This window comes from Abrus precatorius, unplaced genomic scaffold, assembly GCF_003935025.1.
Source record: "Abrus precatorius isolate BTA unplaced genomic scaffold, Abrus_2018 Scaffold6, whole genome shotgun sequence".
In the NCBI taxonomy this organism is placed as follows: Eukaryota; Viridiplantae; Streptophyta; class Magnoliopsida; order Fabales; family Fabaceae; genus Abrus; species Abrus precatorius.
The window spans coordinates 3,032,623-3,057,793 of record NW_020874406.1 but is presented as its reverse complement, the minus strand read 5'-3'; the positions used below and the strand labels follow the sequence as shown (position 1 = coordinate 3,057,793).

Genomic DNA, 25,171 nt, shown 5'->3' with positions numbered 1-25,171 from the left:
TCTCCTCCCCATTCTCTGTTTTCTCAAATTTTCCTTGATTCTCATAGGGTTTTGATGAAACGAATTTTACTACTCGTCATGTAAAAGATTGTCGTTAATCCTCATCACATATGCAAAGAAATGAATGCAATACTAGGGTGTTATCCTAGGTCTTCTCCAAGGAATTTTTGGTTGGGAACATACATCGAACAAGTGTAAACATGTATTTTAAAGCAAGTAAATTGGGGGGAGGTTTGTCAATTTTCGGGTTTTAATCAAGAACGAAATGTAAATTTAATGAAATTCAATCAATTAAAATGAGTAATCCCTAGTCAAGCAATGAGTTCTATCATTATTCTTCCAAATGATTCAATAATCCCCTTTCTTTCCCTTAAATTAAGTTAATCTAACAAGCGAAGACTAACTTTAACATCCCAATTAAAATTAAGCATCTTAATGGGCTCCGATCTCTATCCCTAAGATTAAGCAACCTCAAGGATTAACCAAAATTAAGCAATTTTGAATTAGAATTTCGTTAGGTAAATTAGGGTTCATTAAGCAATGTTCCCTTCATGCAAATTCCATTTCATTCAGAGATTGGGGTTAATAAATTTAAGGAAAGAAAGATTTGTATTGCAATTAATCCCAAGAATTCAAGATTCATGTGCATTGACTAGGAATTACAAGGAAGTTTAGCCCTCCATGTGGATGGGCTTCACAAAAGAGAGAAAGAAATGCAAGAACGTAAACATCATTAATGCAAATTCAACAAAAATCAAAAGAGAGATTGGAAATTAAAACCTATAGAGGACCCTTGGCTGTCACCCAAGACTCCAATGTCGTAAGAAATTATCCCAATTTGGCAAAGAAAATTGTGTAAAGTGTCAAAAGTCCTGTACCCTAATTCCTAAAATCTATTTATAGTGGATGACATGTCACCAAAGTGTCCACTTTTGCCTTTGAAAGTGTCCACTTTGGGCCTTGAAAGTGTCCACGCGCAAGATGGAAGGAATGCCGCTTCTCTAGAGTTGCCACTATTTGTGCTGAAAGTAGCTACTTTGGTGCGCGTGGTTACTTTGAGAGCCAATAGTAGCCACGCGCAGGAAGGCTTGAAAATTAACGTCCCTGGAGCTTCTGGAGTTGTCACTTTTGGGCTTGATAGTAGCTACTTTGGTGCGCGTGGTTACTTTGAGAGCCAATAGTAGCCACGCGCATCATGCTTCCAATTTAGCGTCCCTGGAGCTTCTGGAGTTGCCACTTTTGGTTTTGAAAGTGGCTACTTTGGAACTTTTAATGCCCAGACTTGTTGTAGTTGCCACTTTTGCTCCCAAAAGTGGCTACTTTGGGGGCAACTTTCATCCAAGGACCAAGATTTCTCAAATTTAACTTGGGCATTCTGCAAAATCATCAAGATAATTAAAATTGCAATCTATATCTATGTAATTAAATGCAAATTAACCAAAAATTAATAAACCTATGATATTTACTCAAAATGTGATTTCTATATTATTTGCACTATCTTAGTCCATTTCTTCTATTAAGGAGCACCAAAAAGGCAAGTAAAAATATAATAAAAAGTGAATTCATCAGGTTCCTACATGTATTTAGACCTAAGTTTGTGTAAGGAGCCTTCTCATTGTTGGTTTTGTGTGCTACTCTTCAATCTGAGGTAAAGGGGGACTCTACCTATCTTATTATGTTTTGAATATCATTTATTTTGTGAAATATTGCAATGTCACTAAAATAAATAGTAGGAAATATGTGATGGATGGAAATTATTGTGTGTTTGAATATAATGTGGTGTGTGATGAAATAGTTGATCCCATTGTGGGTGATTATGGACTATGACATGTCACTGATTGATGATTGAATAGCGTAAATGGTTGGAAATGAACGTGAATGGGGATTATGTTGTGCGGTGGAATAAGGACGTATGTGCCGAGTGTTGTAAATGAATGTGGGCCTATGTGCCGTGTAATATGAATGACTTTGGGCATTGTGCCGTGTGCTTTGAATAAATGTTGTATGCAATGGAAATGTGTATGCGTGGGCCATGTTGAATGTTGTTGTAATGATGCTATGAATGGTTTAGCAATAAACTGGAGGTGTGAAAGATGGGGACGGTAGAAATACCTTGGGAAAGAGAGAGTAGTGGTGACACCAACAATGAGCGTGGGTGTACCACAGGCCACACACTCTCCTCCTGACTAGACCTCTGACCACTACCTTTGCCAAGCAACTCGTGACCGCCCACGTGGTATCTGTGAGGTGGGGTTAATCGGCGACCATCCATGGCATCTGTGATCACATTGAGTTGATGTAGGGACAAACCTTAAGGTAGATTACCCAGTAGCTATGTGATTGACTATGAAAGTAGGATGGTTATGCTGAGGCATGTAGGCTGAAATATTTAATGGGGGCGGTAGAGTATTTAAAATATAGTGTGAATCCTGTGTGCCGAAATGAATGAATGAATGAATGAGTACTGATATGAATGATTTATCGCTGTATATGTATATGCCTTGCTAGACATAGCTGAGCTGTTAAATACATGATTGTGGCTAAGTTGTACTATGCTTTATGTAAAACCTAAATTTTTACTTTCCAAAATAACAATTGATTTTGCAAAATAGGGAGAATAAACTTTTTCAGTTAAATAAAATACTCATTAAATTTTCCAAATTATGGAAAGGGTTACAAGTTCATATCAAATAACTACTACAAGACCTATTCAAGTATAATAGTTTCAAAATAATATTCTATGTTCTATAGCAGTTCTATCCACTCCTTCACCGAGACCCGTGCTGATCGTCTTGATTACCTGAAAAATGAATGTAAGGTTGAGTACTCTACACTACTCATTACACAAACAAACATAGAGTCTCACCTTGCACCTATTTTACATCATTTCTAACGCAATTCATAAAATATATTCACAGGCAGCAATACTACTCCATTCAATTTAATTCAAACACCAATGCACTCATAGAATCAAAAAGTTTACACACACAAAATTAACAAACAATAATCCCGTGCACTCACTGCAACCCAGCCACGCTTACGGTGGCACTATGATCATAGATTTTCACTATAGATGGTCGAAGGTTACCCCCGCCTCACGGATACCACATGGGCAGTCACAGATCGCTTAGCAAAGGTAGTGGTCAGAGGTCTAGTCAAGAAGAGAGTGTGTGGCCCGTGGTGTATGCGCTTCCACTGTCGGTGTCACCACCACTCCCTCTAACACTAGCAAGTGCACTAGGAATTGCAGCAAGTAATGAGTAATTTGTAAGATCAGAATTTCGTCTCCACAGGAAATTAGGAAATCAATTATCATTTCACATAACTAGAATCATTTGAGCCATACAAATTTGGAAGATTTATAACATTCAGAAGTCAAGAACAAGCACAATTAAAAAGTAAGAAACTTGCAGTAAAAACAAAGTATGAAAGTTGTGATGAAATGAGATAGGAATGAAGAATAGTTAGGAATTTATTTCACAAGAATGTCAATATCAATTCAATCATGCCTCTGAATATTCAAGTAATTAGTTAATTGCCAATCAGTTTCTCTTATTAATAGTCAAAATTTAATTCCTTAAATCATTGACCCTAACAAGCAACTAAACCCCCCTAATCCCTTAGGTGAAGTTCAATTTCATGTTGCATTAAGACTTGGAACCTTAGAATTGCATAATGAGGTCTCCTTATTCCTAAGAAATCCCCAATTCTGATTGCTAACTCAGATCAGAGAAGCAAATCCAACTTCCATTGGTAAATGTTCCTCTTTGATTAACCATACGAATTTCCATTCATAGATTGCAATAACAACAGAATTAACAATTCAATTAATCCAAGAACTCAAATTTCAGAAGCAAAAGTTGAATTAATACATCAATTCAAGTTCCATAAACTCTTAACTATGGAGAATTAAGCAAGCATTGTAACAGACAAAGAGAAAGAAGGAGAAGAAGAGAAGAATTGCAGAGCAGCCATCTCCACGAGCTCTAATCCAATGCCTCTTCTTGGAGCTTCAAAATTCGACCCCCAATCCTCTCTCTCACTCTCTCTCTCAACGAGAATCTAACAGAAAAAATGGAAAATGAACAAAAGACCCTGAGTTCTAAGCTTAAAACATGTATTTATAGAAATTTTGATTTTGTACGTTATCACTTTTGCTGATAAGAGTGGCTAAGAAGAAGCTCATGTGGTTTCTGGAAACTAGAACTATCACTTTCGCTGCTAAGAGTTGCAACGCAGGAAGTCGAGTGGTTACGTGTGATCACTTTCGAGAGCAAGAGTGATCACGCACAGCTTGCCTTGATTCACTCCTCTCTGGAACATCCACTTTCGCTGGCAAGAGTGGTAACACAGAGCTCGGTGAAATTTTGCCTTCTCTGGAATACTCACTTTCGCCCGCAAGAGTGTTAACGCAGAGCTTGTTCTTCTGAGTAACTCTCTGGAACACTCACTTTCGCTAGAAAGAGTGACCACGCCCAGACTCCCTTCTTCTTTTAAGCTATGGAACGATCACTTTTACTGGCAATAGTGATCACGCCTAGTTTGCATTCCATAATTCTTGTGCTTTGAGTTCAGAATTGCTACTCTTCTTCTTCCTTTCCATTGATTTTCCATTTCCATGAACCTTGCTTAGATTATTCCTTCAAAACAAGATTAAATTCTTAATTTCTAATAAAAAAATCTCACTAATGTTAAAATAACTACAAATTGAAATAGAACTTTCAATCATTCTATTTTTCTGAGTTTTTTCTGCTTTTCTCATGTATTTTCCTTATCAAATGGGTTAGAAATATGCTAAAATATTAGTAAAAATATGGTTTCATCAACACCCCAATGTATCGCTGAACCATTCACAATATTCATTCAAATATACGGCACAAGTGCCCATGCCCATTCACAATACTTGGCATATATGCCCTCATACTAATACACGACATTTATTATGTAATCCACATTCATCAGTTTTGGGTAAACACATATTCTTTTATCCACGCACATAATATTCACAATTCACGGCATATGGCCTATATCATATTTCACAACCATTTGCATTAACACATATTTCCTACCTTCTAACTCAGCCACATCACAATATTCAATGAAATAAACAGCTAATCACACATATTGAGATAGGGTAGAGTCCTCCTTTACCTTGGATTGAAGACCCACACTCGAATTCAATCACAGAAGTGCTCTCTACATGAATTTTGGCCTAAATGCATGGAAGAACTCCATGAGAATCCAAGGAAATCGAGAAACAGAGAAAGGGGATGAAAAACGAAAATCCTAACCATTAAAACTCACCTCTAAGCATTCCCCACACGGATTCAACCTTTAATCTAGTTCCCGAATGGCTTTGGAGGCAATTTAATCAGTAGAATAAGGTTTTGGGTCGAGGGAATTGAAGAGATTTGGAAGGGAAATAGGGAAATGAAATCCCAATCCCTAAATCTCTTTTAAAACCCCTCTGGGTGTGACACTCTCGATACAGTGACACACTCCCGTTACAGCGAGGCATCTCTCGCTGCAACGATGTCTCTTGTCTCTACAACGAAAATCTCAGACGAAATTATACCCTGTTTCTACAAAATCTCGCTATAGCGAGACTGCACCCAGAAATGCACCCAAATTGTGGCTTTGTCGCTACAGCGAGACACTCTCGCTACAGCGACAAGGAGACAGTTTCACGCCTTTCTCCGAGGGCCCTCTCACTACAGCGAGACATCTCTCGCTGCAGCGAGAACACTCTGCACTAGAACACTTAGCCAAAAATTTAGTCCAATCCCAATCATCTACAATTATAAATACACTACACATAAAAGTCAACGCAAATACTTATATTAATAATCAACTATATTACAAAATTCGGGATGTTACAACTCTCCCCTCCTTTAGGGAATTTCGTCCTCGAAATTCAAACCAACATACAAAGATCACACAAACAATTTTGAGTACAACTCTCTCATTCTACTCTCCGTTTTCCATGTGGCATCTCCCTTATCACTTGAGCTCCATATCACCTTTACCAATGAGATCTCCTTACCCCTCAATTGTTTCACGCAGTGATCAGCTATCCTTACCGGATACGCCTCATAAGATAAGTCTTCTCTTACTTGAACCAGGTCAAGATCGATCACATGAGAAGGATCTGACACATATTGCCTGAGTTGTGACACATGGAATACCGGATGTAGGTTCAAGAGGTTAGGAGGCAACGCTATCTGCTATGCAGCAGAACCAATTCTACTCAACACTTTGAATAGCCCAATGAACTTAGGAGATAGCTTCTGAGATTTTAGAGCCCTCCCAACTCCAGTCACAGGTGAGACCTTCAGAAACATATGGTCACCCACCTGGAATTTCAAAGGCTTCCTTCTTTTTGTCATAATAACTCTTCTGTCGATCTTGGGCAGCCTTCATTTTCTTTCTGATCATTTTGATATGTTCGTTTTGCTTTTGAATCATATTCGGTGCACACAGAGTCGCCGCTCCATCCTCATACCAACACAGAGGAGTCTTACACCTCCGCCCAGATAAGGCCTCAAATGGTGTCATCCCAATACTAGCATGATAGTTGTTGTTGTAAGTGAACTCTACCAATGACAAGCATTCCTCCCAAGTCCCCTGTTGTTCGAGCACACAAGCCCTCAATAAGTCCTCCAAGGACTGGATAGTTCGCTCGGTCTGACTGTTAGTCTGTGGGTGATAAGCCGAGCTCAGTCTCAGCTTAGTCCCTAATGCCTGTTGCAGGCTCTCGTAAAACCTCAAGGTAAACCTTGGATCTCTATCTAACACCACACTGGTCGGCACTCCATGCAGCTTGACTATCTCCCTCACATACAGTTTCGCAAATCTCTCCAATTTATATTTCATGTTGATCGGGAGAAAGTGTGTAGCCTTAGTTAACCAATCTACTATCACCCAGATGGCGTCATGGTTGTTCCTGGTCCTTAGCAACCCAGAAACAAAGTCCATAGAAATACTATCACATTTCCACTCAGGGATCTCTAGCGGCTGTAACAACCTAGGTGGACGCTACCTTTGCCTTCTAGCAGGTTAAACATCTAGCCACATATTCAGCCACATCCCTCTTCATTCCATTCCACCAAAAACTCTTTCAGAGGTTTTGATACATTTTGGTTGCACTGGGGTGAAAACTCATTCTGCTCTTATGTGCTTCCTCAAGCACCATCCGCCTCAACTCATCCACTTGGGGAATGCACACCCGGTTTCGAAACTTAATTACCCCATTCTCATCACAGTGGAACTCCAATTTCTTTCCCTCACCTTTCTGTCTCATCATGTCTTGCAGGAAGGCATTTCCCTATTGAGCATCTCGGACATACATCAAGAAGTCATTGTAAATCATAGTCGCTCTGAGATACAAACTCCCCGACCTCACCTCCATGGCCAAATTCATGTCTCTGAATTCCTCAATCAACTCCATTTCCTTCACCATCATTGCTGCCACATGCAATGATTTCTGGCTAAGTGCATCTGCTACCACATTTGCCTTGCCAGGATGGTAAGACAATGTGAAGTCGTAGTCCTTAAGAAACTCCATCCATCTCCTCTGCCGCATGTTCAGCTCCTTTTGATCAAACAGATACTTCAAACTCTTCTGGTCATTGAACACTTCAAACCTCGCTCCATACAAGTAGTGTCTCCATACCTTAAGAGCAAAAACCACCGCAGCTAACTCCAGATCATTTGTTGGATAGTTGACTTCATGCGGGCGTAATTGTCTTGAGACATAGGCAACCACTCGCCCGTCTTGCATCAAAACACACCCCAATCCATGCCTGGATGCATCACAATACACGTCAAACTGTCACTTCAGATCAGGTAGAGCTAACACCGGTGCCGAAGTCAACCTTATTTTTAGCTCCAGGAAACTAGCTTCACACCCTTTGGTCCACTTAAACTCCCTTCCTTTACGGGTCAGCTTCGTTAAGGGCAAAGCTATCTTATAAAATCCTTCAATGAACTTCCGGTAATAGCCTGCTAGTCCTAGAAAACTGCGGACCTCAGTCACATTTGTCGGTCTCAGCCACTTAGCCACTGCTTCCACTTTTGCAGGGTCTACCATGATTCCTTCCTTCGACACTACATGTCCCAGAAACTGAATCTCTGACGGCCAGAACTCACATTTGGAGAATTTTGCATACAGTTGCCTCTCCCTCAAAATTTACAGAACAATCCTCAAGTGCTCGGCATGCTCTTCCTAAGTCTTCGAATAGATCAGGATGTCATTGATGAACACCACCACAAACTTATCCAAAAACTCATGGAAGATCCTGTTCATGTAGTCCATGAACACCGCGGGCGCGTTGGTCACTCCAAATGGCATCACCAAGTACTCATAGTGACCATACCGCATCCTAAACACCGTCTTAGATACATCTGCATCCTTTACTCTGATCTGATGGTACCCCGACCTCAGGTCAATCTTAGAAAACACTACAACTCCTCTCAACTGGTCCATCAAATTGTCAATCCTCGGAAGCGGATACTTGTTCTTAACCGTCACCTTGTTCAGCTGCCGGTAATCCACACACATCCTCATACTCCCATCCTTCTTCTTCACCAAGAGCACTGGTGCTCCTAATGAATCCATATTTTGACTCATATTTTAGTGTAATTCTAACCCATTTGATAAGAAAAACATGTAAGAAATAGCAGAAAAACTAGAAAAATAGAATGATTGAAGGTTTTCTTTTATTATGTAGTCAGCTTAACATTTGTGAAATTTATGCTTGTTTTTGTAGGAATAATCTGAGCAAGGTTCATGGAAATGGAATATCAATGGAAAGGAAAAGGAAAAATAGCAGTTATGGACTCCAAAACACAAGAAAAATGGAATGCAAGCTGGGCGTGATCACTATTGTCAATGAAAGTGATCACTCCAGAGCTCAAGGAAGAAGGAAAGTCTAGGCGTAACCACTTCTACTAGCAAAAGTGAGTGCTCCAGAGAAGCCTCAGACTCAGCAGGTTCTGCATAACCACTTTTATCAGCGAAAGTGAGCATTTCAGAGAAGGCAAAATTTCAGAGTATTCTGCGTAACCACTTTTATCATTGAAAGTGGATGTTCCAGAGAGTCCTCAAACTTGACAAGTTGTGCGTGACCACTTTTACTCATAAAAGTGATTACGCACAACATCTCGACCTTCTGCGTTGCAACTCTTAGCAGTGAAAGTGATAGTTCCAGTTTCCAGAAACCACATGAGCTTCTACGTGGCCACTCTTATCAGCTTCCATTTTTTCTTTTAGATTCTCGTTGAGAGAGAGTAAGAGAGAGGATTGGGGTCAAATTTCAGAGCTCCAAGAAGAGGCATTGGATTGAGTTCGTGGAGATGGCTTCTCTGCAATTCTTCTCTTCTTCTCCTTCTTTCTCTTTCTCTGTCCCAATGTCTGCGTAATTCTTTGTAGTTAGGAGTTTATGGACCTCGAATTGATGTATTAATTTGATTCTTGCTTCTGAAATTTGAGTTTTTGGATTAATTGAGTTGTCAATTTTTCACTTTACGTAATCTTTGAATGGGAATTCACTTGATTAACCAAAGAGGAACATTTGCCAATGGGAATTGGATTTGATTCTCTAATCTGAATTAACAACCAAAATTAGGGGTTTCTTAGGGATAAGTACACTTAATTCTGTAATCTTACAGTTCAAAGTCTTAATGCAACATGAAATTGAACTTCACCTAAGGGATTAGGGGGTTTAGTGGATTGTTAGGGTCAATGAGTTAAGAGATTAACCTTTGACTAGTTATATGTGAACTTGATTGTCAATTAACCAATTGCTTGAATATTCAAAAGTATAATTGAATCAATATTGATATTCTTGTGAAGTAAATTCCTAACTATCCTTCATTCATATCTCATCTCAATACAACTTTCATTCTCTGTTTTGCTGCAAGTTTAATTCTTTGTATTGTTCTAGTTTATTGCTTGTACATGTTACTACTCTTCCAAATTCATATGACTCAAATAGTTATTGTTCTGTGAAGTGGTAATTGAATTCCTAATTCCCTGTGGAGACGATACTTGGATCTTAATTTTACTCATTACTTGCTGCAATTCCTAGTGCACTTGCTAGTGTTTAGAATTGTAACAACAGCTCCCCACTACGACACCCTCAGTCTTACAAACCGTTTCTGTAATAGATCCTCTACTTGCTTCTTGACCTCCACCAACTCCACCTGTGACATCCTAAAAGGTGCCACGAAAATTAGGCTTGCCCCCAAAATGAGGTCAATAGCAAACTATATTTCTCTCTCAGGTGGTAACTTAGAAACATCTTCGGGAAAAACTTCTAAGAAATCTCTCACCACCGGAATATACTCCGACTCCACGACGCTTTCGGCCTCCATTGAGAACATAACCATAAAGGCCTTGGCGTTTACCGTGTTCTCCCACGCACCTTGGCTCATAAGCTGCAGAACCTTTGTCAGTGTCGTACCGAAGATAAAGTCTTCTCACTACAGTCCAGCAGCATATGGTTGGCAGCAAGCCAATCCATCCCCAGAATTATATCCAATTGAGAAAGAGGTAAACAGATCAAGTCTACCTCAAACTCCCTACCATGTACCATTATCGAACACCCCAGACATACCCATGATGTCACAACCGGCTTACCCGTAGGGGTAGTCACCACAACATTACACGATAGTTCAATTATATACAGATTCAAACTCTTTACACAGTCCACAGACACAAAAGAGTGCCTAGCACCTAAGTCAAACAACACATCAAGCAATCGGCCTTTAATTACACATTTATCTCATATCAGCTCCTCTAACTGTGAAGTCTCTGCCCCACTTATAGCAAAGACCCTACCAGGAATGAACAGCTTCTGCCCCGTACTTAGCCCCATGCTCCCCCTTGATTCAGGCTTCTGTGCAATGCTAGTACTGCCACCCCTCTTGGCGGCCCAGCACACATTAGCAGTGTGCCCTGACTTCCCATAGTTACTGCATGTAATTCGCGGCTGTGGGTAGTCCTTCACCATGTGTGGCCCGCCACACCTGAAACATTTGATCGATCCTCTAAAAGAACCTGATCCTGAGCCACTCCCACTGCTCTTCTCTAGAGACAAACTTCCTCTTGACTGTGAATTGCTCGAGCCTGAATATGGCCCCTTGGAAAATCTAGGGGGTCTCCTATCTTGTCTTGCTGGGCTTCGAAGATTTTGCTCTTGCTTACCAAAGTGGGCAAGTCCGTCAGTTGGAACACACTGGTCGCAGATTGGATGTCTGGCCTCAATCTATGCTCAAATTGAGCACATAGATCTTCCTCTCCATCCCCATGCTGATAGTGAGGCCAGTACTTCATTAACTCTTGGAACATAGTTGCATACTCCCCCACGGTCATACATCTTTGTTTCGCTCAAGGAACTCTCTAGCTTTCTGCGTTTTTAGATCCCGGGGAAAGTAATTCCCTAGAAAAATCGCTTTGAAGGTCTCCCACTGGATTCAGCCACCCTCTTGTGGCAATGTCTGACCGACAAACCTCCACTAGTCTTCCGCTTCTCCACATAGCAAGTAAGTGGCATATGCAACCTTGTGCTCCTCACGGCACCCCATTGCATTGAAGACCTTCTCTACATCTGCCACCCACCTCTAGGCTCCCTCAGGATTAAACCCTCCTTCAAACTTTGGGGGATCGTGCCTAGTAAAGGTAGACAACTCTCGGTACTTAGCTGGCTCTCTGCCTTGATTGTGCACCAAGGCCTCCAGCATTTGAGCTATGCACTCCATGGGATCATTGGTGCCTCTAGTACCTCTACCTCTACCAGCTATGTTTAATCTAAGCTAATCATAATTCAGCAAACCACATTCCAACACATTAGATCAATTTATACATTTATAATTCAGGCAAGCAAAACAATCAACACTTAGCTTGGACACTTCAATCCGATACCCTAGTCCGATTTGGATGAACTACTCTGATACCAAAATTATAACACCTAAATTTTTACTTTCCAAAATAACAATAGATTTCACAAAATAGGGAGAATAAACTTTTTCATTTGAATAAAATCCTCATTAAATGTTCTAAATTATGGAAAGGGTTACAACTTCATATCAAATAACTACTACAGGACCTATTCAAGTACAACAGTTTCAAAATAATATTTTAAGTCCTATAGCAGTTCCATCTAGTCCTTCACTGAGACCGATGCTATCGTCTTGATTACCTGATAAATGAATGTAAGGTTGAGTATTCTACACTACTCGTTACACAAACAAACATAGAGTCTCACCTTGCACCTATTTTACATCATTTCTAACACAATTCATAAAATATATTCACAGGCAACAATACTACTCCATTCAATTTCATTCAAACACCGATGCACTCACGACATCAAACAGTTTACACACACAAAATTAACAAACAATAATCCTGTGCGCTCACTGCACGCCAGCCACGCTCACAGTGGCACTGTGATCACAAATTTTCACTATGGATGGTCGAAGGTTACCCTCGCCTCATGGATACCATGTCGGCAGTCACGAGTCGCTCATCAAAGGTAGTGGTCAGAGGTCTAGTCAGGAAGAGAGAGTGTGGCCCAGGGTGTACCCGCTCCCACTGTCGGTGTCACCACCACTCCCTCTTCCCCAAGGTATTTCTACCGTCCTCATCTTCCATACCCCCAGTGTATCGCTGAACCATTCACAGCACGTTACACCAGCGTTAATCACACCTCATTCACACACATTACAATATTCATTCTCACTATACAGCATAAAGCCCACAGTCATGCATAATACACGGTACTAGGCCCTCATTCGTTTTACAGTACACGGTACAAAACCTATATTCATTCATATTATACAGCCCTTGAGCCCACACTTGTTCACAATATTCATTCAAATATACGGCACAAGTGCCCATACCCATTCATAATACTCGGCATATATACCCTCATTCTATTACACGACATTTATTATGTAATTCACATTTATCAGTTTCGAGTAAACACATATTCTTTCATCCATGAACATAATATTCACATCTCACGGCACATGGCCCACATCATATTTCACAACCATTCCCATTAACACATATTTCCTACCTTCTAACTCAGCCACATCACAATATTCAACGAAATAAACGGCTAATCACACATATTGAGATAGGGTAGAGTTCTCCCTTACCTTAGATTGAAGATCCACACTCGAATTCAACCACGGAAGTGCTCTCTACACGAATTTCAGCCTAAATGCATGGAAGAACTCCATGAGAATCCAAGGAAACTAATAAACAAAGAAAAGGGATGAAAAATGAAAATCCTAACAATTAAAACTCACCTCCAAGCGTTCCCTACACGGATTCAACCTTCAATCTAGCTTTCGAACGACTTTAGAGGCAATTTAATTAGTAGAGTAGGGTTTTGGATTGAGAAAATCGAAATCCCTAAACCTCTTGTCGCTACAGCGAAAATCTCAAACGAAATTGCACCCTGATTTCTGCAGAATCTCGCTATAATGAGACCTTCTCGCTACAACAAGACGTTCTCGCTACAGCGAGACTGCACCCAAAAATGCACCCCAAATTGTGGCTTTGTCGCTACAGCTAGACACTCTCGCTACAGCGACAAGGCGACAATTTCACGCCTTCCTCTAAGGGCCCTCTCGCTACAGCGACAGATGTCTCGCTGTAGCGAGAATACTTAGCCAAAAATTCAGTCCAATCCCAATTATCCAATCATCTACAATTATAAATACACTACACAAAAAAGTCAATGCAAATACTTATATTAATAATCAACTATATTACAAAATTCGGGACGTTACACTATATATCTGGATCCAGATACCGAGATAGGTCACTCTCAAACCGGAGAATTGTAAGTTCCTTCTAGATTAGTAAAGCTGTAAAATTAGTTGGAACTGAGTGATTGCATCTTGCATTAGGATGAGTTGCATTGTTGTGTTGAGTGCTGGAAATGTTGAGATAATGAGTTGTATGAATGATTATATCTACATTTTACTTCTGTAGTTGTGATTATTAATTCGTAAGCTCACTCTTGTCATTCTGTCTATGTTGGGGTGTGTGTGCGCCTTGTAATGATCGTACTATGATATGTGAGCAAATGTGACAGGTACTGTAGCTACTTCTCATGCTAGAAGGTCTGACTGAGGAAGGCTTGGAGTCAAGTGCTCTGTAGAGATTGTAGTTTTACTTATTTTGTTAGTCTATATGGTAGTAGTGAGTCTAGATTATTTAGTTACAGTTTTTAATTATATAATTATTATTCAAAAACTTGTATTTTAAACTCCTCACAGAATATTTGTTGTAAATATATACGCACTTATGTAAATTTTTGAATTATATGAAAATGTCATCGGAGCTAGTTATTCTATTGATTATGAGGTTAAAGACCAAATTTTAAAAAAAAAATTATATTATCTATTCTATGTATGCATTATCCCATAAGTGAATATTAAATTAAGAACAATATTATAGGATGTCATTAAAAAGAGTCGTGACACAAACAATTTCTACAACAATTCTTCACCTTAATTAACTCCATTGATGATACATGACGCAATCAACATGAAACTAACTTCCAACGCAATACTTTTAGTGACTTCAAGTTTTGCTATATGGGATAATTTTGTCTCTATCACTTCCAAAACTTTTTGGAGGAATTCCGTCTATAATTGACATATATGTGTCTAAAACATTTATTTGTAAAAAGAATAATTATGTAAAAGCTCTGACCTTTCCTGCTTTTATTAAATCTCTCACTTCCAAAATTTAGAAATATTTGATACACAAATACTCAAAGCAATCAAATTGAGAAATTGATTTGGAAGAATTTAGAAAGCATAGTCGTCGTAGACATTGAAAAACTCTAAATAATTTTTTTCTAGAATGTTATAGATTCCATCTCATACAACAAACAATAAACGTTCTTTTTCTAGAAAGAAAACATCAAGATACAACTCAGTGCCGTTAGTTATAAATTAAAACTAAATTTTCAATTCAATAGAATAGCGTCTATAACACTGAATCTCTGTTAGACTGTTACTCTCTACATTGCACACCAATAGTTATATTTCATAAATCCCTCCATCATAAAATGAGGAAAAAAAATGGTTTTCATAATAAATTTAAAATTAAAGGAAAGAACATGGAAGATATTTCAATAACATTGGTAAGTCTTCTTTTTTTTCCCATGCAAAAGGTGTTTGACGGGGTGTGTCCTTTCTTGTAGCCATAAGACCAATTTGAGAGTTTACACATATGACATTAGTTTTTAGTGAGAAATACATAATCGATAATATAATAGCAAATGATTACGCATCATTCTCACACACAGCCACATTTTATATATACATAAAGAGATATATTCAAAGAATATTAGTAATTGGTAGTAATATTATAACTTCTTCTTCTTCTCTAGTCAGGTAAATACATCCAAAGAAGAAAAAAAAAAAAGATGATAAGGTTTTTGTTAAACACTGTAGAAGTTCAGCAAAATATGTATGTTATTTCACAAAAGACAAAAGTCATGGGCAATATGTCACGTTGCCTGTACAAATTAATGGTCTTACTTATTGAGTTGAAGTTCTATTGCCCAGCCCCAAAACTAAACCCTATATAAAATGGTTAAATAAAGAGAATTTGCTATAGTAAATAAAAAAATTATTTTTTTTAATAACTAATTTATCAAGATAAATATAATTGTTCTCTATTAAATTGTTTTAATCTTTTAGTTTAGGAAAAAATATTTTATTTCTTGAACTTATGTTGAAAAAAAATTGTTTGTATTATTTTTAGGTGTATTTATTTTAGTTTAAAAAGTTGCTTGTATTTATATTAGTTAAATTAATTATTTTAAATTTAAATTTAATTAAGTAAAAAAATTTAGACGAGACAAAATTGAATATTCAAAATATTAAATACTCAATAAAAGAGCACGTTAAAAATATGGGTTTCAGCTGCCATATAAAAGAGAAGCCAAACCAATAATAACCTGTAACCAAGATAGGCTGTCAACCATTTTTCTGTCAATTATATTATAAATGTTTAAAAACATAAACTAAATTACCGAATAATAAATAGTTAAAAGCTTAGTGGGTCGTAGTGCCTTTTGGGGGAAGACAAGAAGAAGACGAACAGAAGAAATAAAAATCAATAAAACGAAGGAACTGGAATAATTCCTGCAAAAAATTATTAATAGCTAATACTTTACTGTGAATACAATTCTAAAATTATTTATTAAGATAATATTATTATTTAAATTTTAATTATTAAAATGTAAAATTTTAAAAGTAAAAAACAATTGTTGAGTAAAAATATAGGAGATATTCAGTAGAATGCAATATAATAAGTATAACGTGTCTACACTGTTCAAATATGAGCTACATAGTCAGTTATGACACATGTCGTGTGACCCTATTTTTTATAACATTTTTTATTTTGTTGAATTTACTTATTTTAATAAGTTATTTTAAATAATTTATTTTAATAAATAATTTTTAAAATTGTGATAAAAAAATATCCCACTACTTGAAATTTAGGTTGACCCAAATTGACCTTGGAATTTGATAAATTGACTTTGGAATTGTCGTCTACCGAAATGATTGACAGAAAATTAGAATATGAATTTAATTTAATGATAAGATTATTATATTATTTTACAATGATAAATTAATTTTAATGCTTAAAAAATACAGTGAAAAAAATTAAAAAAGACGCACAATCATAATCACAATTTGCCGTGTGATATTCACATAATAAATCTTACAGATTATAAATTTATGGGGTGGCCAATCAATAACGAGTAATTATTTTGTTTTTCTTTTCAATCAAATAATTTGCCGATGTGATATATATATATCAAAGATTCGGAGCAGAAATGTGTGTGGGGGCAGCGTGGGAGCGCCGCGTTTTAGTAATTTTGGGATTTTGGGTCCCACGTGCCATCCAATTGAAAAATCCTGTGAAGTTGTCTATAATCATAAACATTAATCTTTGAATTTGAAAATATTCGTTTCCATTTTTACTTTTTTTTTAATAAATACCCTTTTTTTATACCCTCTTTCTGTTACTGAGATTGCACTATATTGCATATTTTGGTCTACTTCTAAGAGCTACACCAGTCTCTGTTTCCTTAACATTTATCTTCTCTCCCTTTCAATATCTTTCTAGAGAGAAGGAAGTGACATGGTTAGTACATATAATTCTTGTTCTTGGAATCTGAATTTTCATGGGTTTTCATTCATTTTGCCTTTTCTTTTTTATTCTTGCGAAAATGTGATTGCAATTTCAAGGTTATTGATTCATACCCTTCTCTGCATTCCCAAATTTTCACTGCGTTCTTGGTGCATGTGATTCTTCAAACATAGTTTATTAACCATTAAACTATCCCAATTTTGATCCCTGTAGTAATTCTCAATCACCATGGGTTCAAATTAGCGTTCCACATGCAAAATTGCTGCCAGTTAACATATGGAATGTCAAGATTGTAAATTTCATTCATTTGTTCGGTTGATTTTTCACCACATCTTGAATATTGGAATTTTGGTTGCAATTGGGGTTGTGAATTGTAACTCTTTGTTGAATATTGATGAGGAAAATGGGGAATTGATAATTGGTCAGAGAACTGAGCTCATGTTTTAGTAACTTCAATTTTACAAGTTTGTTTTTTTAAATAATTTTGCAGATGGGGCAGAATCGCTTACCAAAGGAAAGGAAGAGAAATTGGCTTGATGCCCTTTTGAGTAGCAACTTTGGATGTTGTGAAAATCACAAAGACATTAGATTTAGTGACAAGAATGTGTTCTGCATAGACTGCGCAGCTAGCTTGTGTAGGCACTGCAAGGAATCTCATTCCCTCCATCGGAGGATTCAGATATACAAATACTCCTATCAGGATGTTGTGCGCCACTCTGAGCTGCACAAGTATTTTGATTGCTCAAATATTCAGGTTCTTTCTTTTGTTTTGATTTGATTTATTCTTGTTTAAAATTAATTATCTTTCTTGGTTGTAATATCATTCATTGCATCTATACTAGTGATGATTTGTTTTGCTTGATAAATGTTAACAATTGATGAGTGTATGGAACTTTTATGTAGTTTAAATTATTGATCATAGCCTCCATCGATTTGCAATATCTAAAGATTTTACAAAAGGGTTTAGTTTAGATTCCAGAAAAGCTGTGAATTTTACAAAAGGGTTCTAATCATCGAGTGAAGTGTGTTACCATGAATTTTCCTTTCTGAGACTCATGGCTTGATTGGTTTATCTGATTCATAGAACCTGAAGTGACCTCTTAGTTTTAGTTTTAAGCTCTGAATTTATGTTTCTTGTTGATGAATGATTGATGATCAGAATATTCTTCTTACAATGGGGATTGATTTGGCAGACTTATATATCCAACAATGATAAGATTGTGCATCTCAAACCCCGGACTTCATCCAAAGACATGAAGCTAACAAAAAAATCTAAATTTGAGAGTCCAAGTCCAGAGCCTCAAGCCAAAGAGGCGAAAGAAGCCAAAGTATCAACAAATCCAAAGTGGGGTGGTACTTGTGAAGAATGTGGAAAGCATTTACAAGATGAGCGCAATAAATTCTGCTCCATTACATGCAAGGTAACAGCATACTTAAATTTAATGTGAAGTTCACTGCTTACTTAATACTCAATCATTAATTTGTGATTTAAATCTTATGATGTGCATTGTTAGATCTCAGTGGAGCCACAAAATCAAGGCTTTCCAATTGAAGGAATTGCTGAGAATGCTAACCAAATTGATAACCAAAACTCAGAAACTGAATCATCTATCTCTGTTGCTGAGCCATATGAGTGTGTTGAAGTTGTGAATTTCAGAAAGCGCCCAAGGAAATTCACCCCTCGGAGATCATGTCAATTTGTTTACCCATATTGAAAATTGTTTTTCTTACTTAACTTCTCTTACACTTGTATTTAATTTCAGTGTCAATTTTTGGAGAATAAGAATTCTTGGAACATTTTGGGACTGAAAAAGTTGGGAGTTGCAGGTTCAGTAGCTTTGAGAATAGTAACTAGCTGAGCTTGTACAGCACAGGGTTGATAGTAAATTAAAGGTGTACAGCACTGTGGTTACTTTTGAATTCCATGGTTTTCTGCTTTTATAAATGAACTAGAAATTGGTATCTCCAACTTATATTATGCTTTGGGTAACAAAATTTCCTATGGTAATGCAAATGTCGCATCTTTCTGCATATATGCTTAACACTCCTACATACATAATTCATTATAAAAAAATGACCAATTGCATGAGGCTCTCCCTAAGTAAGGTCAAAGGACGATAGACATAAACAGTCTTATCCATGTGCAATTGGTGCCTATTTCAAAGATTTAGACCCTGCAACCTCTAGGTCCTAGAACAAAGACTTTGTGCATGTTTGTTTTTTTTGTTAGTGCAACTTAAAATGGACATTTGTCTAGTCTAGAAGTACTAGGACATATATTTCTCTATTTTTGTGCATTGGAACACATGCAAATTGAACACACTTCATTTTTGGCTAAGATTAGTCTCTAGCATATGTATCCACTATGCACTTTTAGCAAATTCTTTAATAATATTTATATATTTATAAAGTATGCTTTTTTTTTTTCCGAGGTATATTTATGGCAGTTCAACGATATATAATATATATTTATGAAATATATAAATAGCATTATTGTTGAAAATGTAGTAGCAATAGTGTTACTTGGCTTTTGATATAGGATTCCAAAATGATCTGACAGATAAGTAGTGGGATGTTGTATACGTAAGTGACTTACATAATTCCCCTCACTCAGAACGCAGCAACTTTTGTGTCGATGTTTCCCTTTGAAAGTGGCAGGCAAAAAGCACGTCAAACCTCAAAAAGCTCTTAGGTGAATAGGATGGCAAAGATTTTCTGACCCCACATTCAATCTTAAAAGCAAAATCTTGAGCATGTTCATGCACATGGATACGTTTAAATTATTTTCTCAACTTTTATATTTGTATATATAAAATAATTTTATTGTTGATATATTTATGAGAAAAATGAAATATTTAAAAAAAAAATTATTTAAAAAATAATAATAGATATTTTCTTTATTATAAGATTAATTTGTTTGAGCATATCTATAATATAAAGCTATTTCTTTAAAAAATTATAAAAATTTTATGTAATCATTTTTTATCACATTAGTTATTTGAATAAGATCAAATTACTCTGCATAATAGCTCTTTATAGGTTTTTTTATTTTAATATTGTAAATTTAAAAACTAATTATCAAAATATATTAAGTTTGAAACTATTTTTCTGTCTGAGGTGAGGTAGGTGCCAACGTGGCAAAAGGTTTTGCCAAAATGATTGGCGAAAGTAATTATTTTATAAATATTTTATATATTATTTCGCAAGAAAAAAAAAAGCAAAAAACAAAAAGTTGAAACTACGTGTCAAATTATGAATAGTTTCGCCATTTGACTGACGAAAAGACCACAATGTTTCGTCACCACTAGTGCAAAAATAATTGGAAAACGACATGTGGCAGTAACGGCTAGAGTTTCGCCAATGGAATTGCGAAAGTTGCCAAGCAAAAAATATATATATAAAAAAAATCACATAATCAACGGCTAGGGAGTTTATAGGACACGTGGCATAATCCTATCTATTTCGCATATATTATGGCGAAGGAGTGTTTCACCAAAGCAGTGGCGAAACCAATGAATTGTTGACACGTGACAAGCTACAGTAACCATTCCTGACCTTCTTCCCCTTCTCCTCATTCATTCTCATTTTCGTTTTGCATCTTTTGTGTTCATGGTCGCCTACAAAACTCGTTCTCCAGTCCAAGAATTTCATTTGTGAATTGCATTTTTAGCCTCAAAATTTTCAAAATTTGCACGTGATTTATAGGTATAGATGTATTTTTATATTGATATTTTATAATGTAAATTGATTTGTATTATTTAAAATATTTGAAAATTGATAAAAATTGAATTTTAAATGTTTATAATTTTTTTGCAGGTGATTAAGTGAGTGGTGAGTACTAAAATAATTGGGCTGAAAGTTTATTGAGGTTAGTAAAAAATGTTTACAAATTTAAATATTATTATATTATTTGTAGGTATTAATATGTTGTATAAAGAATATTGTTGTAGTTGTAGAGTAGTAAATTAAACTGTAAAATTATAATTAACTGTAATTGTAAAAATATTGTTGTTGTATATTGTATAAATAATATATTAGCATAATATTATTAATGTTAAATATATTATATTTGTTATATAATTGTAAAAAAAATAATAAATAAAAGGATGAATAAATTATTTTATTAATTATTTATATTTAACTGTAATTGTAACTATAAAAATATTGTTGTTGTATGTTGTATAAATAATATATTAACATAATATTATTAATTTTATATATATTATATTTGTTATATAATTGTAAAAAAATAATAAATAATTATATTTGTTAAATAAATTATTTTATTAATTATTTATATTCAGTTTTATTGTAATACATAATTTTTACAGCTATATTAATTTAAATAAAATTTAAAAACTATAAATTTATATGTTCAGTAATAATATAAAATGTTATGACGTATTTAATTAACATATAATCATAATTTGTATAAATCTTATGTATATATAAATTAAAATTGTTAAAGTAGTACTATAGAAAAAATATTGTATGTAGATAAAATATTATTTAATTTTAAAAACGTAATATAATTTGCATAATTGTAAAATGTATGTAATTTATGTAAATTTAAATTGAATTCATAAAAATTTAAATTAAATTTTTTTTATAATTAGAGTTATTTTATTTAAATAACGTAACTATATTTATATAAATTGTAGTAAGAACATTTTAATATGAAAAATAATTGTAATAATTAAACTTTTGTATATCGTTAGTAATATGTATAAAAATGTAAATAAGAATATTTAATTTTAATATGAAAATGATATTACGTAAATTATAATTTATGATGAGATTGATATTGATGAGTATATCTGATATTAATGTTTAGAATATATTTCATTGAATATATATTCATGTTATAACAATGTGATAGTATTTAGGTATGAATGTGTTTAACTATTATAGAATGAAATTTTATTAGTTATAGTAATTTTGTTAAATAGATGGCATCATCTTCACAACAAAGTAGGATTATTAATCCCGGGTGATAAGTATGTAATTAAGCTCTCTTTTATAGCCCATATATTCATATTTGATCTTTATTTTGTTTGGGTTTTACACTAATTTATTTATTAATTGTGCAGTTTTGTATAAAGAGGCCACAAGTATATTTTGGGCGCATTTTGGGCCCAAATTGATAGAAGATTAGAGCTTTACAACAGTCAATACGCCCAGCTCCTTTAAACAAGCACGGGAGTGCTTCAAGCCCATGCACGGCCGTGCTCATCTGCGGAAAGCCCAATAATAAAGAGTTTTTAGGGTTTTCAAACCCTATTAAAGGAAGACCTGATACACCATTGAAGGCATCTTGGATACACCGTTTTTGTCATCTTGGCTTTTGCTCTAGGATACATCTTTCATCTCATCTCTCTTGTATGGGATTCTTGGCACATGTTTGGCGAGACTTAGAGGTTCAAGCGACCGTACTTGAAGACTGGGAACTCATCACACTCTAGTTTTTCTATTTCTTTTCTTTATGGCTTTATTCATGAATGTTTTAGTTCTTTTCTTTAGCATAAGTAACTAAGTCCATAGCTAAGGCTATGAGAACTATTGTTTATGAATTTATGGGATTTTGATGTTTGAATCTTAATTTGATTTCCGTTATGTGATTAGATTTTATCCTATTGCGCTTCTTTCTTAATCCTAATTAATTATTTCATCAAGCGATCGTACCTTGATTAATTAATAGATCTATAGGATAAAACGAGACAAAAGATTAGGTGGATCAAATCAATCTTTCTTTTCTAATCGTTATTAAATTAATAAATTCATAGGCTCCTTAGGCTTTTTCTAAATTGATAACTTGCATGACCATTGGGGATATTAATTTAGAGAAAAGAATATTAATATTGCATGACCAATGAATATTAATAGTATTAGTATAATGATTAGTAATCACCAGGAAATCAGATTTAGATCTAAATGGAAAAATAACATAAAAGATTGAATGAGAACACCCATACGCCCTAGGTTCCTCTTCGATAAGTTTAACCAAGACGTGCATTGTATTCCTTACTCTTAGTTTTATAATTAATTTTATAAATTTTTAGTTTTAATTAATCTCGTATCTTTGAAGCTTAAACAATTGAATTAGAAAATTCTTAGTAATTGAAAATCAATCCTTGTGGGACGATATTTCGGGGCTTAATTTAAGAACCCTTTATTACTTCTCGATGGGTACACTTGCCCTTCGAACAAGTTTTTGGCGCCGTTACCGGGGATTGCTTTTTCAATATTAAGAAAATCTCAAATTTAATTGATTTAAGCAATTTGTGTTTTATTTTTATTTTGTTTTGTTTATTGTTAAATTTTTCTTTTATATTTTATAATTTTCGTTTTTATTTTATTTTATTTTTTTTTCTTTATAATTTCTTTTAATGTATGGTCACTCGTTCTAAGTGCTCTACAACTTGTGTATTTGATCCGGAGATTGAAAGAACAGCGCGTAAACAAAGAAAAGAAGTGAGAGAGCAAAGAATGACAGAGGAAAGGAGATCAATTCAAGATTACATGACACCCACTGCTAGAGGCACTCCTGGAAGCATTGCGGCACCTAATGTGGAGGCCAACAATTTTGAGTTGAAACCAGCACTCATAACCATGGTCCAGAACTCGATACAGTTTGGAGGCATGCCTAACGAAGACCTCAATCTTCATCTGACAAAGTTCCTTCGATTGACGAATACCATCAAATACAATGGAGTCTCCAACAATGCTATTCGACTCCGCCTTTTCCCCTTCTCAGTATCTGAAATGGTGAATGCATGGTTTTCCTCACTCCCAGCCAACTCCATCAGAACTTGGGAGGATCTCACTCAACAATTCTTGGGAAAGTACTTTTCCCCATCAAGGTCCACTAAGCTTATGACGGAGATATGTTGCTTCCAACAACATGAAGCAGAATCCTTATTTGAAGCATGGGAGCGATTTGGATAGCTTTTGAGGAGATGCCCTCATTATGATTTTTCGACATGGAGACAGGTGCAAATCTTTTACAGTGGCCTATCAATCACCATCAGGGCTACAATTGATGCCGCAGCAGGAGGGTCTCTCATAAGAAAAGATCCAGATGATGCATACAAGCTGATAGATGAGATGACATCTTCTAACTTTCAGTGGCACATTGTTGACTCTTATGACATCAAGAGGAAAGAGACTGCCCCAGTTTACCAAGCAGAAAGCAACAGCCCACTAATGCACCAAATGGCAGCCCTTACAAAGCAACTAGAATCTTTAATAAAGGCTCAAGACTAACATGTAATAGCTCCTGCAAGCCCAGAATCTAAGCAAGAGGAGGCAAATTTCATGGGCAATCACAGTTCAGGGTGGAGGAGTAATCCTCCTAACTCTTGGGGGAATGGGTTTAGAAGCCAAAATTTAAGTGTTTATCGCCCTCCCCATATGCAAAGTCAGGGAGCATGACCAGAAGGGAAAGAAGCCCTCAGATCTCAGTCTAACTTTCAAGATCAGATGATGCAATATGTGCATTACTCTGATAAGAGGATGACGGAGCTTGAATCCAAGTTGGACCAACATTGGGAATGTTAATTTAGAAAAAAGAATATTAATATTGCATGACCATTGGGTATTAATAATTTCGTATGAATGATTGGTAATCACAAAGAAATCAGATTTAGAATTAAACAGAAAAATAACATAAAGGATTGAATGAGAAAATTCATATGCTCTAGGTTCTTCTCCGATAAGTTTAACCAAGATCTGCATTGTATTCCTTGCCCTTAGTTTTATAATTAATTTTATAAATTCTTATTTTAATTAATTTCATATCTTTGAAGCTTAAACATTTGAGTTAGGAAATTCTTAATAATTGAAAATTAATTTTTGTGAAACGATATTTCAAGAACTTAATTTAAGAACCCTTTATTACTTTTCAATAGGTACACTTGCCCTCCAAACAAGGGACAAGAGATATATAATGGCAATGGTCTACTTTTATGCCAAAATACA

At 35.6% G+C, this 25,171-nt stretch overlaps 2 protein-coding genes and 1 non-coding gene across 3 annotated transcripts; 1 reads left to right on the top strand and 2 right to left on the bottom strand.

Moving 5' to 3' along the window:
- Positions 1-10,784: 10,784 nt before the first annotated feature.
- Positions 10,785-11,374, bottom strand: LOC113869323. Its single transcript, XM_027505592.1, has 2 exons — positions 11,207-11,374; positions 10,785-11,111 (listed from the first exon to the last, which is right to left on the bottom strand). The coding sequence occupies exons 1-2, from the start codon at positions 11,372-11,374 to the stop codon at positions 10,785-10,787; spliced, it is 495 nt and encodes a 164-aa protein (XP_027361393.1).
- A 5,695-nt stretch (positions 11,375-17,069) lies between these two features.
- LOC113869893 lies at positions 17,070-19,048 on the top strand. The gene is made up of 4 exons (XM_027506410.1): positions 17,070-17,180; positions 17,685-17,948; positions 18,388-18,615; positions 18,709-19,048. The coding sequence occupies exons 2-4, from the start codon at positions 17,685-17,687 to the stop codon at positions 18,907-18,909; spliced, it is 693 nt and encodes a 230-aa protein (XP_027362211.1). The 5' UTR covers positions 17,070-17,180; the 3' UTR covers positions 18,910-19,048.
- Positions 19,049-24,061: 5,013 nt separating this feature from the next.
- Positions 24,062-24,168, bottom strand: LOC113870600. The gene has a single exon (XR_003505621.1). It is a non-coding gene; the product is annotated as a small nucleolar RNA R71 (small nucleolar RNA).
- Positions 24,169-25,171: the final 1,003 nt, after the last annotated feature.